Source organism: Solea solea, chromosome 16 (assembly GCF_958295425.1).
Source record: "Solea solea chromosome 16, fSolSol10.1, whole genome shotgun sequence".
NCBI lineage: Eukaryota > Metazoa > Chordata > Actinopteri > Pleuronectiformes > Soleidae > Solea > Solea solea.
The window spans coordinates 24,831,983-24,849,364 of NC_081149.1; the positions used below are offsets into that span (position 1 = coordinate 24,831,983).

General features: G+C 45.1%; 2 protein-coding genes across 2 annotated transcripts in view; both read right to left on the reverse strand.

The window, feature by feature from the left end:
* The window catches only part of LOC131475731 (xylosyltransferase 1-like), a 36,589-nt gene extending 23,425 nt beyond the window's left edge, over positions 1-13,164 (reverse strand). Inside the window, exons 1-8 of the mRNA XM_058654029.1 lie at positions 12,743-13,164; positions 9,054-9,504; positions 7,533-7,705; positions 7,246-7,448; positions 4,769-4,849; positions 4,113-4,329; positions 3,730-3,906; positions 1,770-2,038 (exon numbers count right to left, since the gene is read on the reverse strand). Of these exons, the coding sequence (XP_058510012.1) occupies positions 1,770-2,038; positions 3,730-3,906; positions 4,113-4,329; positions 4,769-4,849; positions 7,246-7,448; positions 7,533-7,705; positions 9,054-9,504; positions 12,743-13,003 (1,832 nt within the window). The 5' untranslated portion in view covers positions 13,004-13,164. The remainder of the gene's footprint in view (positions 1-1,769; positions 2,039-3,729; positions 3,907-4,112; positions 4,330-4,768; positions 4,850-7,245; positions 7,449-7,532; positions 7,706-9,053; positions 9,505-12,742) is intronic.
* An 809-nt stretch (positions 13,165-13,973) lies between these two features.
* Positions 13,974-16,594, reverse strand: LOC131475744 (gastrula zinc finger protein XlCGF57.1-like). The gene is made up of 2 exons (XM_058654052.1): positions 16,227-16,594; positions 13,974-15,541 (listed from the first exon to the last, which is right to left on the reverse strand). Exons 1-2 carry the CDS (start codon positions 16,420-16,422, stop codon positions 14,037-14,039), a joined length of 1,701 nt encoding a protein of 566 aa, XP_058510035.1. The 5' UTR covers positions 16,423-16,594; the 3' UTR covers positions 13,974-14,036.
* Between the last annotated feature and the right edge of the window lie 788 nt (positions 16,595-17,382).

The following is a 17,382-nucleotide window of genomic DNA, read 5'->3' on the forward strand; positions in this document are numbered from 1 at the left end:
ACGAGCTCACTGGTGTAAAACAGAGGTTTAATAGAAGGTTCTGATGCAGCAGAGCAGTAATTACACTGAGCTGTGGTTAGCATCGAGCTTAACCCTAACACTGAGGAGAGTAAACGTGCATGTCATCATCAGCAGGAAGAGGCCAACGCTCTTTAATGATAACATTAATGGTTTGTTTGTTTTTTTTAACTCAGTGCTAGTTTAACAAAGTCAGGCCCCTAAAGTGACCAGAGGGCCCAGGAATGAGGCGCCGTACACAAAAATGTATGGAAAGGAATTCAAGTAATTAAATATTTTCATCAACATCCAACCGTTGACTTATATCTGTCGTTCTAAAGCCACATTATTCAAATACTGCAGATCAGCAGTGTTGCTAACTTCACTTGCGAGTGAACGTAACGTGTACAACGCACATCACACGCATTATTGGACATAAGAAAGTGATGTTCATGCAGCTACTACTCAACATATATACAGTATATGTGTGTGTGATATTGGACCGGGCCATTCACTTAATTCCAAACCATTTCCAGGCCCCCAAATCAAGTTTTACTAATTTCAAAACTTTTCCAGGAATTTCACAAACATGGGAACCCTGCGCAGACTCTATTAAACTACTTTTTGATTTTAATTGTCGAGCATATATGTGAATATATACATATATATAAATAAACCAGGGTTCCCACACCTTGGTTGACGTAAATTCAAGGACTAAATGTGTGGACACCGCTTAGGATGGGAGGGTAACTTGTAAGACTGTTGACATTTGCATACAACAACAAAAAAAACAATTTTTTTACCACCAGGGGGCACCAGTTTGTGTGATTGTCCTCGGGATCTTGGTCAAAGTCAGACTTGGACATTTGTCTTTGGTGAGATGTTGGAACTTTCATTTCCCAGACATCACATCGTCATTTGCTCTCTCTCTTGTTTTAACTTTACTCGCTCATTGTTCTGCACGGAATCTCACGTCAACAGCGGAGAGACAGACAGACAGTGGACAGTGTCCACAACACCGCGAGTTATGATGTCTCCACGTTTGTCCCGAGTGGCCTCGTCTACGCACATCAAGCGACACTAAGTAGTATAAGTAAAATTCAAGCACTTTCAAGGACCTTGAAAGTTTGTTTTTCTTGTATTCACAAACTTTCAAGGATTTCAAGGACCTGTGGGAACCCTGACAAACAAACTAAAAGTTCAGGTCCACGTTTGACACAGCATCGACTCAAATCCAAGGATGAATGAACAGACGATCCTTGTTTTAACTCACTCAATACTTCACTCTGTCACACACAGACACAGACACACACACACACACACTTCCCTGCATGCTGCCTCCACCCATCCTAGCCACCAATCCCCACCCAAACTCCAACAACAAGGACCTCCTTGTACCTACAGTTGGTCTCCAACACACACACACACACACACACACAGCTGGAAAAACCCCGGCCGTGCAGAGACTGAAGGCTGCTTGTACTTTAGGAAAAGTTATCGTTATCTTCATATTTAATTTGGACGGGCAAACGCACACAAACCCAGGTGATGGTGGTGATTTCAGTGGAAAGAGTCGCAGAGATTCTCTCGATTCAACGAAGATGTTTTCAAACCAAAATGATTCAGTTTGAACGATTCCTTTGTCGCACGGAGCAAAGAAACCAGAAAATATTCACAAACATACGCCAGTAATCCGATGTGATTGATAATCTGACATGTCGACCGTCGTTGTTATCACGTCACAGGGACTTAAAAACACAAAGTGTTCGTACCTGCAGCTGTCGTCGCTGGGACGGCCCTGCAGCGAGCGTGCAGCGCGTGATAATCCCATGCGGGCGAAGGCGTGGTAGTGACTGAGCGCGGAGTCCGACAGGCTGGCGGGTCCGTCCGTGTCCTGCTCGTAGATGTTTTCCCAGTACGCTCGTAGGCCCGGCGTTCCCGACGCGTACGCGCCAAACAGGTACGAGTCCAGCTGGTTGATGATCTCCTGACTCACGCTGGCCTCAAACTTCCTGGCGAAGAAGGTGGGTCTGGACACTTGCTGTGGTCCCGGAGAGACGAGAGGAGACACACGGTGAGAACACTGAGAACAATGTGATTAAAACAGGGAGGAGAAAGTACAGTGAAGAGAATTTAAGAATGATCCAACACGTACGTAGAAAACGACCTCAGAGATTTAACGTAAAGACGAACGTGGACGAGTCGAATCATTTCCCTCAAATTTTACTAACCTGGAATATGATTTACAAAATAAAACGTGTAAATCATCCTCCACACAGATTTATCATTCACAGCAGATCATTTTGGACGTAAAAGTATGAGGACAAACACAGGATGGACCGGGTCAAAGGTCGACTAAACCTGGTTAAACTAACTTCTTGATTCATGTGTCAACGAGACAACGTCCAGATGACTGATCCAAGCGTGATCTGTTCGCTTGTTTTATTTACCCATTATTCCTGCTTTGTTGTTTGTTTTAAGTCTGGATTTTACTCCTCACTCTCGACTTGTCCGTCACAACCTTTTCAAATGTAAACAAACTGTGTGTTTATTAAACTAACTCACAGTGAAAATTGATTTCATCCTTTCAGGGTCAGATGAAAGTTCATTATATCTACTGACTGAACTTAGATGTTTAGATGTTTAACAGTAAGGCGTGGATCCTCTGAACAAGGTAAAGGAAAACTTAGTGTTTACAATCAAAATCTAACTCATTACGATCTTTTTGAATCCTGCACCTGGCAAATAATCCACATTACAAAAAACACTTAAACTTCTAAAAACGACTAAAAACTCTTTAAACGCTTTAAAAAAACAAACTAAAACAAACTCAAAAAGTCAAAACTAAATAAAAACTAAAACTAATGAAAAATCCCAAACTATTATAACCTCGATGTGGACAACCACACTTTCTTTAACAACGATCCCACATCTATTGTGAATCATATAAATATTTGTTTGGGAAAATCTCTTTCCATCCAAGACCGGAGAACCTGAGGAAGGTCGTCAGGTCTCCAGGTCTCCAGGTCTTCAGGTCTTCAGCGGCTGGTGTACATGCAGAGTCCGTGCGTCCCGCAGTCTAAACCCAACATTATGATAATGACAGCCTTAGAAACCTCAGCTACAAAGCTCCAAAAATACCCACAGCTGCTTCCAGGATCCTCTTATAGAAGCCGTGAGCCGCTCCACCACAGACGCTCTGTCGTTAGCGCGAGGAAAAGCAGGAAAGAGTTATTCTGGTCTGCAGCCACCGAGGCTGTGAGACGGGGAGAAGGTGGACGGCGACGGCGTCTCACGTGGAAAACTCAGCATGACGATCACGGAATCCAGGAAACGTGTCAATCGAGTAAAAGTGGTTTGTGAAGTGGTCGTAAAAAGCACCGTCTTCGTTTGGTTCGACTGAAACTATTAAGTTCTAATTGTAGTAGAGTGTAGAGTTATTAATCAGGACAGGACATACTGGGCAAATGCTTGGGCCCCCCAGAGTCTAGGACTGCCCCTGGGAACAGTGCTGCATTCAAACTGTGGGGAGAAGCCACAACAACAGTAATGGCCGCCTGATTATTGACACAGCTTTCAGGGCCACAGTGGCCACTCAGTGGTAGAGCGGGTCATCTTTTAACTCGTAGGTTGTGGGTTTGATTCCCGGCTCGGCTAATCTGCACGTGACGCAGGATTAAAAAAAACAACACACAGTAATAAACCGGCGGCGGCTCCACGTCAAGCTCTCACCTGGAATCGCGGCAGATCTGCAGGTTTGAAGTCGTTGGGCGAGCAGCCGCACCAGTCCACGATGTGCTTGTACTGGCATTTGCAGCCCAGTTTGCGGTTCCAGTTAGTGAGACGCAGGTTGTTGTCCACCATGGTCCCACAGAGGGCGCTGTTCTCCAGCACAGTGTGGAAAAAGGACTGCGAGCACAGAAGTTGTTTTATTTGTAACATCAGTAACAGTTTGTGTTCATGATGTTCACGTGGTTTTTTAACGTCATTGACGCGTCTTTTACAAATCCAAAAATAAATATGTTAATAAATAAAAATCAGGCAACGTTCACACTTTCACCAGGGGGCAGCGGTGGGTCACAGTGTGTGTGTGTGTGTGTGTGTGTGTGCGTTACCTCTGCGGGCAGCAGTGTGTAGGAGTAGAAGCGCTTCATGCTGCCGACCAGCTCGTCTCTAGAGTTGACCACGTAATCCACAAAGGGCCGGCTGAGCAGGAACCAATCAGAGCCTCCGTCCACCGCGATGCCCTCTGGGATCTTGCGATCGCCGAGACGCCACATGTGTGTGTCGCACTCATAGAAGAGACGGTCCAGACCCTGTTTACGGATGAAACTGAGACGACAACAGAGGTGGAAATTAAAGATTCATAAATGGAAATGTTTTAAGTCCGAGCTCACGCTTCATTTCACATTTGTGCAGATCTTCTAAAAGTTCGTGGACAGGAAACAGAAAAACTAATGCAGCAATGTTACAAAAAAGAATCACTGAACGATGGCACCAAAACTTCAAAATGTAGTAACATTACAGTCATGTTACGACATGGGAGAGAAAACTCATCACATAAACGTTACAAAAAACATTAAAAAAGTGTTCTGCACATCACCAAAAACAAGACACTAATATTCAGGTGTTTTGTGGGTGGAGCATTGACCAGAGGGTGGAAGGGGGTGGAGCTAAATGACCTGAGTCCAACCTGGTTAACGAGACAAGCATCTGCTCGTCTTCATCGTCATAATCAAAATGATCGTCGTCGTAAGAAGTGAAATCTCACCGTGCGTTGTCTCTGCCGTGAGATTTGATGAAGTTCATGTTGCGGTACTTTGACAGGAAAGCCACCAGCTGATCGTTGGTCCTGAGGGGAAACATCAGCGGTCAATCATCAGCTCAGTAAACAACATTTCTCCACCTTTAACTTTGCATAACGACACAAACAGAAAAATGGGCGTGTGGCCCGGTGTGGAAACAGCCACTCCCTGCAGCAGCAGCAGCAGCAGCAGCAGCAGCAGCAGCAGCAGCAGCAGCAGCAGCAGCAGCAGCAGCAGCAGCTGCTGCTCGAGCCTGGTGTCGCCCTGATGAGGAGACAGAACCGCAGACAGACGGACCACTTTGATTGCATTTGATCACAGTCGTTAAGGCGAACCGCAGGCGTGCATGTGTGTGTTTGAGGGCATGTTTGTGTCCATGAGTCAATGACACGCCGTGAAAATATAGACGTGAATGTGTATCATTGTCAGGTATCAGGGCCAACTTTGTGTTTATCAAACGACCAACAGTGAGGACGGTTCTCACAAGAGACGCATGAAGCTCGCTGATGTAATAAAACATTACATCAACACATTCACGTCTTCATCTCACTGTTAGACAGACTTTTCCAACAGGAAAGTGAAGTTTGTGAACCACTCACTCTCCCACACCAAACCCCAGAGAGAAAATCAGTGATTGTGGTTTACAAGCTTAAGTTTCCTGTTGGAAAAGTCTGTCTCACAGTGAGATGAAGACATGAACATGTTCTTAAAGATATCAGAGACTTAAGTTAAAGTCTATCTGTTTCTCCACTGAGATTTTTCCTCCCTGATTTGCCGTTGGGGTCACACACAGTGTGGTGAGTGTTGACTATATTAACAATTAAATCTTTCAAAAAGAACCAGATCTTAACGTCTGTTAATGACTGAACTTCTGCTGCGTATTCAAGCGTCTCTTTAACACTTTGTAGCGAAACAAACGCACACACAGTTCCATTGACTCACACTACATGATGTCACAGCTATTGATGGTGCGGTGCAAATGCTGTGGCTTATGGATTTTGGCTGCAAGGGTGTTCAGTCACATTGATGGGAGGACAGCAGAGAACAGATCGGTGTGTGTGTGTGTGTGTCCTTGTATTTCTATGAAGAGTACTCACAAGAACGCATGTGAGAGCAGTGGTTCTCAAACTTCTTATACCGAGTAAACGCTGAGAAAATATTCATCTGTCTTCATGTTAAAATTCAGTGGTGTAAACAGAGCGAGCAAAGTCACAGGAGGCAGATTTATTCTCTCATCATCCTCCTCTTCCTCACATATACTACACACTGGTATCGGGGGAAATTAGATTAAGATAAAATTGTACTTATTTTGGCCCATTTATACATGTTTCTATTGTTTTTTATGTGAAAACAAGAAACTCTATTGTTGAATTTTGTCAATAAAGTTTTGCCGTAAAAGCGCAGAAGCGATCGTACTTCCGGGTACAATCGGTCACATCTATAGTCATGCTGGATTAGCCACCAGTGTTAGATAGTTTGGCTAACTTTAGCTTCAGTCTACTCTTTAACTTTTGTGTTTTAACACAGCAGGGGTTAGCTCACACCTGTATGCTAGTTTAGTCATAGGTGATGGTTTGGTTGGCATTAGCTACAGTCTGTTGGTTGGTTCATGTCCATCCTCATGCTCGCTAACATTAGCTTCAGTCTGTAGGTCCGTCCTCATGCTCGCTTATGCTAGCTACAGTCTGTTGGTCCGTCCTCATGCTCGCTAACGTTGGCTACAGTCTATTGGTCCGTCCACATGCTCGCTAACGTTAGCTGCAGTCGGTTGTTCTGTCCTCATGCTCGCTAACATTAGCTACAGTCTATTGGTCCGTCCACATGCTCGCTAACGTTAGCTGCAGTCGGTTGTTCTGTCCTCATGCTCGCTAACATTAGCTACAGTCTGTTGGTCCGTCCTCATGCTCGCTAACGTTAGCTACAGTCTGTTGGTCTGTCCTCATGCTCACTAACGTTAGCTACAGTCGGTTGTTCCGTCCTCATGCTTGCTAACGTTAGCTAGAGTCTGTTATACGTCGTCATGCTCACTAACGTTAGCTAGTTGTTGGTCCGTCCTCATGCTCGCTTATGCTAGCTACAGTCTGTTGTCCGTCCTCATGCTTGCTAACGTTAGCTAGAGTCTGTTGTTCCGTCCTCATGCTTGCTAACGTTAGCTAGAGTCTGTTGGTCCGTCCTCATGCTCACTCACGTTGGCTACAGTCTGTTGGTCCGTCCTCATGCTTGCTAACGTTAGCTAGAGTCTGTTGGTCTGTCCTCATGCTCGCTAACATTAGCTACTGTCTGTTGGTCCTTTCTCATGCTCGCTTACCTCACACATGATGCTGTGGCTAACTATATCTAGTCTGTTGTTTAACTTTGGTGTTTTTATATAAAAATCCAGAGTCCGTTTACGCTCACACTAAGTACCACAAAACCAGTCTTCGACTAGACGCCTCAGTCTTACCTAATGGGGTAATCTGCAGCACTCAGGTTGATGAAGAAGTCCCAGGACCAGTCAGCCATTTTGAGTAGGTCCTCCATGCTGCGCAGATACATGGTCAACAAACTGGCCCCTCCCCAGATGGTGGCCATTCGCCAAGGTGTGACCCGCACATTTGGATACTGGCCGGCCAGAGAAAGGATCTCTCTTTGGAGGAAGTTGGACCGCTGATGACAAAGCAAAGAGGATATTACCATGGATGCTGGATGTTCAGCTTCCTTCAGTCTGAGGTTTTAGTGGATCACTCTCACCTTGTCAACATGGATGTAGTAGTAGTGTGACGTGTGGTAGATTGCTTTGAAGAGACGCATGAACTGACGCGATGCTCGGCCGTGGACGACCAGCACGAAGGCGATCCGCACCGGCACAAGCTGGGAAGTGACCGAGGGTCCCTCGTCCCACGGCGCGTTCACGTTAGCCTTACCTGCACATTAACGTTATTAAAATTTGGTAACTTTGGTAACTGTGGAAACATGAAGCATGAGTGGTCCAATCTGCCCCAAACTTCACGTTTGAGTCCTGGCCGAGCTGGGCAGCCCATGGCCAAGTTGACTTGGCTTGTAACGGGGGGTTGCTGGTTTGAATCCCAACAGTGCTCCTAATTCTATGACGGTTCCTCGTAGACGATGGGCTAAATTGGGGTTTCTCAATCCTGATCCTGGGAACCCACTTCCCCCCCATGTTATCCAGGACCAGGATTGAGAAACTCTGTGTTTGCAGAGAGAAAGTAATGAAACAGTCTCGTCTGAATGATCAAGTGCAGTTTCCAAAATGACTTTTATTTAAAAACATGTCATAGTTCACTCACTGCACTGCCTTTCATACACAACAACCTAATACTTCTCCATCATTACTCAAGTTCTAAAGATGGCGCGGGTTGAGGCCCGCTTTGTCTAATTAGTGACCTTCCCAGGCTGTGGGGCATGCTGGGAGGAGGAATGACTGTAATCAGAAAGCTGAATGTTCAGTTGAGCTCGGTGCTGTGCAGACAGAGGGAGTGACCTCGTGTGCAGTCGACTTCTCGTGTCTGCATTAGCGTAAAAGCTTTGCTTCGACCACCTTCTTGTTCTCAAACATCAGACCAAAGCAAATCAGCTCAGCGAGAGTCTGTGGATATAATGAGAAGTGTATCATCACAGAAACCTGTAATCATACAAATCAAACCTCTGAAGGCTGCGGGCGGTTATGAGAGAAGGACGACGAGTCATTAGTCAGCTCTTCCAAAAATAAGATAAAAAACTGCTTGTTTCATTGGGGTGTAATTACACTGGGTGAGTATCATCCCGGTGGTAAACTGCCTCACTGTGTCCACTCATGCTTTTAGTCCCTGGAAATAGAAATGAAAACCAAAGGGATGTCTCTGCATGGCTGCCACACGTGCCGGGTTAAAAATGTTTCCTCCGTGAGTAAATTTAGAAGAAAAAAGAAGCAGTGCTGACTTTCTCCAGCCGAGGTTCAAACATTCTGTCACTAAGAACACACACATGAACTTTTCCTCTCATGAATATCTCCATCAAAGTCATTGCAAGTCACCATAGAACATGTTCAGTGCTTCATCTCACGATCATCGAGAAAATCAGTGATTTTAAGATCACAGCACACACGAGTTTGTTCAGCTTGACCTCAGTGACACAAAGTGACCACACGGGGCAGCAGTAGACCAGCAAGCTAAAATTTTCTCTCTGGACTTTGGTGTGGGAGAGTGAGTGGTTTTACAAACTGAGACAAATTCTTAAGATATTGTAGACTTAATCTGCCGTGGATGAACTCACCCTCTGTGGGGCAGTAGCGAGGCACCTTCTCAGGCATCAGCGTGCTCTCCTTGTGTTTGCAGTAAACTTCCACGATCTGCTGCCGACACTCGCGGCTCTTGGCTCGGGACAGAGCAGAAATGGCCTCTTTCCCGCTGACCTCACACTGTTGCCACTCTTTCTTCGGCACCAGACCGGCCGCCATTTTCATCGGTGTCGGTGCCTGGGGGTGTGGTTTGTGGAGGTGGGCGTGACTGCGGTTGTGGGCGAGCCCTCTGGTTTGGACGGGAGACGACTTGAGGACGTCGTCGCTCTGCACTTTGTCCGGCTGATTTTTGGCGTTTCCGGTGGACACTCGCTGGTGCTGGGAGCGCGCGCCGAGGTTACTGTTGCTGTCCACAGAGTCAAAGTCTTTGGGGACGGAGTTCTCGTTGTTGTTGCTGTCCAGACGCAGTTTGTCTTTCTGACGATGCTGAAAACAAGAGAACATTTTAGAAATACAAGTGCAGAGGATGTTCACAACAAACGAGACGAGCCGTGAGATTACGGCACAAAGAGTTAATCCTATTAATCCATAATAATAGGATTCAGGAAATGTTGATCAGTGTTTGTCAAACGTGGAAATGATGACGTTCTCGAATGTGTTGAGATTCAGTTTGAATGATTTCTTTGTTTCATGGAGCAAAGAAACTATTCACATTTAAGAAGCTGAAAAATGAAAGAAACTGCTTAAAATTATTGAACAAAATATTAATTTTATAATTAATAATTCATTAATTGATTGATAATGAATTAATTGAATAATTGTTGCAGCCCTAATAAAAACTAGGGCAGGGCAATAAGTCAGTTTTATTGATTCATTTGATTTTATTGATTAATCCACTCAGGCTTCCGTAGTTAAGACGAGACACCTGGAAGTTGGAAACGTACTGAAAAGTTCTATTTTTGTTTTTGGTAAAAACGACAGACACACACACGCACATGCACACACATACACACGCACACACACACACACACGCACGCAGCTGTGGCCTTGACCTAAAAGAGCCGTGTGTGTGTGTGTGCGTAAAAGAAAAGCCACATGACCTCACTGAGTATTTTAATCCAGCAGATATCTGCCCGACTTTTCCATAGAGGAAGAGTGTGTTTCTTTAAGAGAGAGAGTGTGTGTATATATACATATATACATATATATATATATATATATATATGTATATATATATATATATGTGTGTGTGTGTGTGTGTGCATCAGAATTCCTTTTGGACAGCAGTAATATCAGCTCCTGCCACCTGCTCCTCAGACAACCTTTCATTATCTCATCTATAATATCATCGTTTTAGAGGTGTGTGTGTTTAGTGTGTGTGTGTGTGTGTGTACTGTACAGACATCTTTGTGAGGACCAAAAAAACCCTGTATAAACCACAGGGAAGTGAAAAGTGTGGATGTTGTGTTTTAGTGTGGACAGAAACTGTTAATTTGTGTTCTTTTATTGCAGTTTTTATCATCGTCCTTTAGTTTATGGTAATTTTCTTGTCTTTCTATTGTTGATTTGCGTGTTTCAGGATCTTCTTGTGCTATGTCTTTTAGTTGTTTTGTATTTTTGGCCCTTTGAAGTATCTTTATAACCGTTTTGTATCTTTTTTTTATTGCTGTATTGTTGTTGATTTATGGTCATTTTGTGTCATGTGGTTATTTTATGGTCTTTTTTAGGATTCACCTTTTTGTTTTCCTTTGATGTGTCCTCATTATCATGTTGTGTCTCTTCTTTTGTTGTTTTTTTGTGTGTTTTTAACAGTCAACTTGTGTCATAATATGGTCACTGTCTTCTGGCATGTTTTTAAAGGCAGTAACTGTCAGGACATATCACTCACACACACTCACACACACACACACACACACAGAAGATCACAGAGCATCCAGTAACTGTAATGAAAGGCTGTAAAAATGGATCCCTTCAATATAACCTAAGTCTCTGTCCCTCTCACACACACACACACACACACATACAGTATGTTTGTGTCTTTACGACAGTGTAGAACACCTGCATAGATTATCACCCTATTTTCTTATTATTATGTTTTTTTGCACCAAAATGCCGCAGAGAAAAAATTCCTTTTCCGTTAAAGTGATAGTTTAGGTTTTGTGACGTGTGGGTGAGTCTGCACTGACTGCACTGACTGTACTGTGAGCGCCCCCTGCTGCCAAGAACCAGCCTGAGAAACTCAGCAAAAAAACAGATTTCAGCCACTGACCAAAGTCTACGACGTCTACGTCACATGTTGCGTCTTTATCTCACTGTGAGACAGACTTTTCCAACACACAGGAGTTGTTGATCCACCGCTGCCTCCATCACTAAGTTCAACTGTCTTATTTCGGCTTTTAAAATATTTAATTTAGACATATCTCAGTGACAAAAAGTGACCACACGAGGCAGCAGTAGACCAGCAGCTCCTGTGTCCCCACCAGCTAAAATCACTCTCACTTTCTATGGACTCTGGTGTGGGAGAGTGAGTGTGAGTTTTTATGTCCCCATGTAAAGCAACACACACACACACACACACACACACACACACAGAAAAAAGCTTGAATGTCATTTTAATTTTCATGAGCTAATATCACTAAAGACCAATTTCATTTTAAATATTTTTATAAAGACACTAGCCATTTTAAAGGGTGTTCAGGTTTCACCTGACTTCATCACTGAAATCACTGAAATTTTCCACCAAACGCGTTTAACAATTCATTCAATTAAACGCGATCTCTGTTTCCGATGAGCCGCCACATCAGGAAGAACACGGATCGACAGATTTCAGAATAAAACCAACATCGTTCTCAAATTCAGCACAAATATGATCAATTAATATTGATCAATTTTACATATTTTTCTCTCCACGTGCTTCAACTAAAACACAGATAAATCACTTTAGCTTGCATTTTTTAGCAGAAATTTAGACTGGGAAGATGCAGCTCCCCCTTGTGGCAATTCAAAATAAATCACTAGTAGTGTATGTTGGAGAGCGAGAGCATTTTCAAGTCACTCAAGAGAAATATTAACAACTTTCCTCTTTCATCATCCAAAACAAATGAGAATTTATTTTTATCGTAATTCGTGATCGTATCATCCCTGACCACGATATTTATGACCTGCGATGTTATTGCGACACGTTGAACACTTATGTCTCTAAAACACAGTGGAATTATTCCAACTCGTGCTGTGTTCCAGTTGTAGTTGGAAGTCGGAAATTTCAAAAAAGTTTCCGCAGCAGTTGCCACTCGTACGAATGCGACACAACTTTTACCGTTCTTAACGCACTTCTGTCGTATTTGTCTCGCGGGACATCAGTCGTACAGTAATAACAGTAATATTTCATTTGTCGAGGATTTGAGCATGACGTAAATGTTACATACTAAAGCTTTAAGGGACATTTAGAACTGATGTGAAAAGTGAGATAAATTTGTTGTCGACTGCGCGAGTAAAACCGTAATTATACCATTAAGAAATGTACATTTAAATATTTCAATCACTCGATTGCACTGTTTTTTTTATAAATATCTATATTTGCTTCGTAAGTAATTCCCTCCTCTGGAGCTAAGGCTCGGGTCGGGACTCGGTTCACCGGGGACGAGCAGCTGCAGCCTCGGCAGCATCTTCTCTTTCCTCACGTGTGAAACCATCATGAAGAACCAGGCACAGTGTTCACACCTACCGCCTGCAGCTGGAGCCCAGCAGCCGGGTCACTCCTCCTCCGCCGCCGCTGCTGCTGCTGCTGTCCGCCACCAGCACCGGCGGCGGCTTTGTTCGGCTCCCCGGCTCGCTCCTCTCTCTTCTCCCGGCTCGTGGCTCCAGAGTCCAGGCTGCTGAAGTTCCACACCACCAGCGTCTGGAGCAGCAGCACGGCCACGGCGGCGAGCAGCAGCGCGGAGCCGGAGCGGCGAGCCAGCCTGCGGGCACACGGGTGAGCGTTCATCTCTGTCCTCCACCTCCTCCTCCTCCTCTTCCTCCTGGCTGAGGCTCAGGCCGAGACACCCATCTGCTAAACGCCGACAGCGGGGAATAAACGCTCCCCACCGCGGCCTGAGGAGCGACTGGCAGCGACGGAGAGGAGGAGGGACAGGAGGAGGAGGAGGAGGAGGAGGAGGAGGGAACCTGGCAAAGGCTTGAAATGAGGAGAGAGGTGTAGGCTGCACTCAGGCGCCCCCGTGTGGTCATCCACGAGGCGACAGTTTCACACAAAACAGCGACTATGTTCCCATTTAGAGCAGAAATGACGTCACTGCAGTATGTGTGTGTGTGTTTCACCTCTGAACCTTTTTTAGCCACAAAAACAGAATAAATGTAATATTACGACTTTTTCTCGTGACGACTTCTTTTCTCAAAATATTGCTTCTTTATTCTTTAAAGACGACATTTTTCTCCTCGTCAAATTCTGCTATAACACAAATAATTAGGCTTAAAACTCAGGAAGTTATTAGGTGACTCTTTTGAAACATATATTTTTTAAATTAATATAAATCGAATTTAGTGCGTTTAACAAATGTATTTGTAAATGTATAACGTAATAAATATGATGATTATCAATGTGACAGCCTTTAAAATGGATGCTTTATCGTGATATGATGAGCAGATCCTGTACATGTCACCACATATAGATATAATATCTATATTATTGATTGATTTATTTAAATGGTGTGTGTTTGTGTTGTGAGGGAAGCTGTGCTGGTGCCACACACAAACGTCCCCTCTGTCTCTACAAGGTTTCCGTTTTTCCAATTCCACTTTTATTGGAATATTTCCCATTTGTCACGACCACACTTTCAAAAATGTATTTCCAACCAGGAGCAGCACTTTGTTTATATTACATATCAGTTCAAAAATAAGAAAATAAAAGCTAAGGCAGGGAACGCGATCGTTTTCTGTCCAAACGAACAAACGAGGAGGCGACAGAAGCCTTTTATTGTTTTTCTGTATCTACATGTTTCACCATGTTTCCATGGCAACAGTCACTTGGCAGTGGTGTGGCTCTTCATGTGAAGCTTCACGTACGTCTTCCGGTGGAAACCTTTGCCGCACACGTCGCAGCGGTACGGTTTGTCCCGCGTGTGCGTGCTGCCGTGATGTTTGAGCGAGGACTGGTCGCTGAAGGAGCGGCCGCACACGTTGCACAGGTACGGCTTCTCGCCCGTGTGCGTCCTGATGTGTCGTATCATGTTGTGGCGGCAGTTGAAGGACTTGCCGCACTCGCTGCAGAGGAACGGCTTCTCGCCGGTGTGAATCCGCATGTGCGTCTCCAGACTCGCTCTGCTGTCGAAACACTTGCCGCACACGTCGCACACCTTCCCGTTCTTGTGCGTTTTCAGGTGAAGTTTGAGGTTTTCCTCTGAATCGAAATGTGTCCCACAGACGCCGCACAGGTCCGTGGCGTGACTTTTAGCGTGATTTACCAGGGAAACCACGGAGTGGAACATTTTTCCACACACTTCACATATGGTCTGACTCTGCTGTTTCTTCGGGGACAAAGTCTTGAGCGGATTGGCGTCGCGGACGTCGCCGTTCTTGTCCTCTCTGGCAGGTGCATTGTTGGAGTCCGGGTTCTTCTTGTTCAGATGGATCATCATGTGGCGTTTGGACGTGGTGTAGTCGCTGAAGCACTTGCCGCAGACGGCGCAGGCGTACGGCTTCTCGCCCGTGTGAATCCGGATGTGTCGCATCATGTTGTGATGACAGTTGAAAGACTTTCCGCACTCGCTGCAGTTGAACGGCTTCTCCCCCGTGTGGATCCGCATGTGCGTCTCTAAAGGCTTCGATCCCAGGAAACACTTCCCGCAGACGCTGCATATTTCTGCCTTCACGTGCGTCTTCACGTGAGCGTTGAAGCCGTCCTCCGTCTCCAGATGCTCCCCGCAGACGCCGCAGACGTCCTTCGGGTGAGATTCCATGTGGTTGACCAGGGAGACGGTGGCGTGGAAGGCCTTCAAGCAGACCTTACAACAGATCCGCGATTTGTTTTTTTTGGTCAGACTCAGTTTTGGAGACGTCAGTACCTGAGGACCCCCCTTGGTTCTTTTGCGTTTGCCCTTGACGTCACTGTCGTCACTCTGAGACCCCGCGCTGGCCACCCACTCCTCCTCGCTGTCGTCGTGTTCAGCTGCAGAGCAGCCAGAGGAGGCGGCATCACTGTCCTCCATCTTGGTGGTGTCGTGCTCGGCTGAAGTGCTCGGCAGAGGATCTTCTCCCTCAGCTCCCTGATAGTCAGACTTCAGAGGTTCCAGCTCGCTCTTCACATAAGGAGGCATGAATATGAACTTGATGGAGTTCTTCTCCTCCTCCTCCTCCTCTTCCTCCTGACTGCTGGGAAGCCCCTCCTCCTGATTCCTCTTGGCGTGCGGGGACTCCTGGTCGTCCTCTTCCACAGCCCAGGTCCAGTCCGGCTCACGTTGACCGCCCTGCTGCTGCTGATCAGAGGGAAAGTCCTCGTTCCAGACAGAGAGCGCCAGCTGTGGCGGCTCTGCAACAAAACACAGAGAAACAAACGTAAAACTATGATTTACCAGCGTGTGACGTTGTGGCAGCACAGGAAATAACAACATCAATGAGAGGTAGACGATTCATCGAGTATAATCGGACACCAGCACCACCTGCAGGAGGTGTGAACACTGGGCCCCTGGTTCTTCACATCTGTGTTTCACACATGAGGAAAGAGAAGAGAATCCAATACAATCACAAAAAGCAGCGCCCTCTATTGGAGCATGCAGTAATGACATGACACCGTCTTTAAGTCTGTACATTCACTGCAACTGAACCAGGATTTAAAAGCACAAGTTTGAAAATGACCACATTAAAAAGTGACAGCTCGAGCATGAATGTGTAGCCTTCCACCCCTAACGTGAACACCTTTGCCCCGAGCCCCCAAAACTCGCTGGAAACGCCCCTGGGCTCGGTCGGGAACCTGGTGTGAAATCTGCATCAGCGCTAATTCATCCACATTATTAATAATAATATTAATAATAATAATAATAATTAATTCACATTATTAATAATAATAATAATAATAATATTAATAATAATAATAATTCATTCACATTAACACTAAAGTTAAAGGAGGAAAAGAGCGTTAGAACAAGTGAAGTTCAGCTAGTTAAGCTAGCTAACGTCAACACGACAGTGGGTCAGAGGGTCAGCGGGTCACTCACCTGCGGGTCTGTTCGCTCCCCGATCCCGGTCCAAGACGCCCCGCAGCATCGTGCGCTGCCGTCGGATCTCCTGTTTAGACTGCACGATCTCCTCCTCGTAGCCCGCGATGGTTTTTCTCACAGCCTCGAAGATTTCCTCCGCGGCCGCGGACAGTCGCTCGTTGACGAGCACCCTGAGCAGCTGGATACTGGACATGACGGAGCCGAACCGAGCCGAACCGAGCCGAGCCGAACCGAGCCGAGCCGCCGCGACTTCAACGAGTAATGAAGTGAAAATACAAATCAAAACAACACGGCACGTGACACTGGGACAGCACCGTGTGTGTGTGTGTGAGCCGCAGAGTTCGCGCCGTGTCCAACCGACGCACTTCCGCTCACGTCTTCTTCTTCTTCTTCTGTTCATTTTAATGTCGATTGTTAAATTGCTTAAAGGCGCATGACCACCACCTACTGGTCAGGAGTATGAAGTGATTCCAAATTCTGAAGAAAAAAACGTATATATACTTATACTTTTTATATAAATTAAAAATCTTATCTGGATTTCCAAAATTAATATATATAAAAAATCTGTTTTTCTGAATAAAATATAGGCTACATATATTTTAAATTATGTTGCAGTTTTGAGATTAAACCAAACTCATTCATTCACTTTTGTGATGTTTTTAATGTTTCATTCTTTTTTTTTTTTCCACACAGACAAATGTTTTGTTCATTCTACATTCCAGTAGATGGCAGTCTTCACAGGAACTTGACCTGTCAGAAAAACACCAGAGTTCATTTATATTTCTCTGAAATATCAGGACAGTGATGTTGAACCTTTTTTAAAATAAATAAAAATGTTTAAGCTGAAACTGAAGTTTGCAAACCACTCACTCTCCTACACCAAATCTCATAGAGAAAATCAGTGATTTTAACATCACAGCAACACAGGGGTCCACTGCTGCCTCCATCACCAAGTTCAAATGTCTTATTTTGTCACTTCAGTGTTTGAAATCCTTTGTTCAGATTGACCTCAGTGACACAACGTGACCACACGAGGCAGCAGAGGACCAGCAGCTCCTGTGTCCCTGCCAGCGAAAATCACTGAATCTCTATGGTGTTTGGTGTCGGAGACAAACTTTAGTTTTTCCTGTTGGAAAATCTGTGTAACAGTGAG

Coding starts and splice junctions, on each gene's coding strand:
- LOC131475744 (XM_058654052.1), bottom strand. CDS start 16,422: ATGTCCAGTATCCAGCTGCTCAGGGTGCTCGTCAACGAGCGACTGTCC. Junction 15,542..16,226: donor GGGAGCGAACAGACCCGCAG/GTGAGTGACCCG, acceptor GTTTTGTTGCAG/AGCCGCCACAGCTGGCGCTC.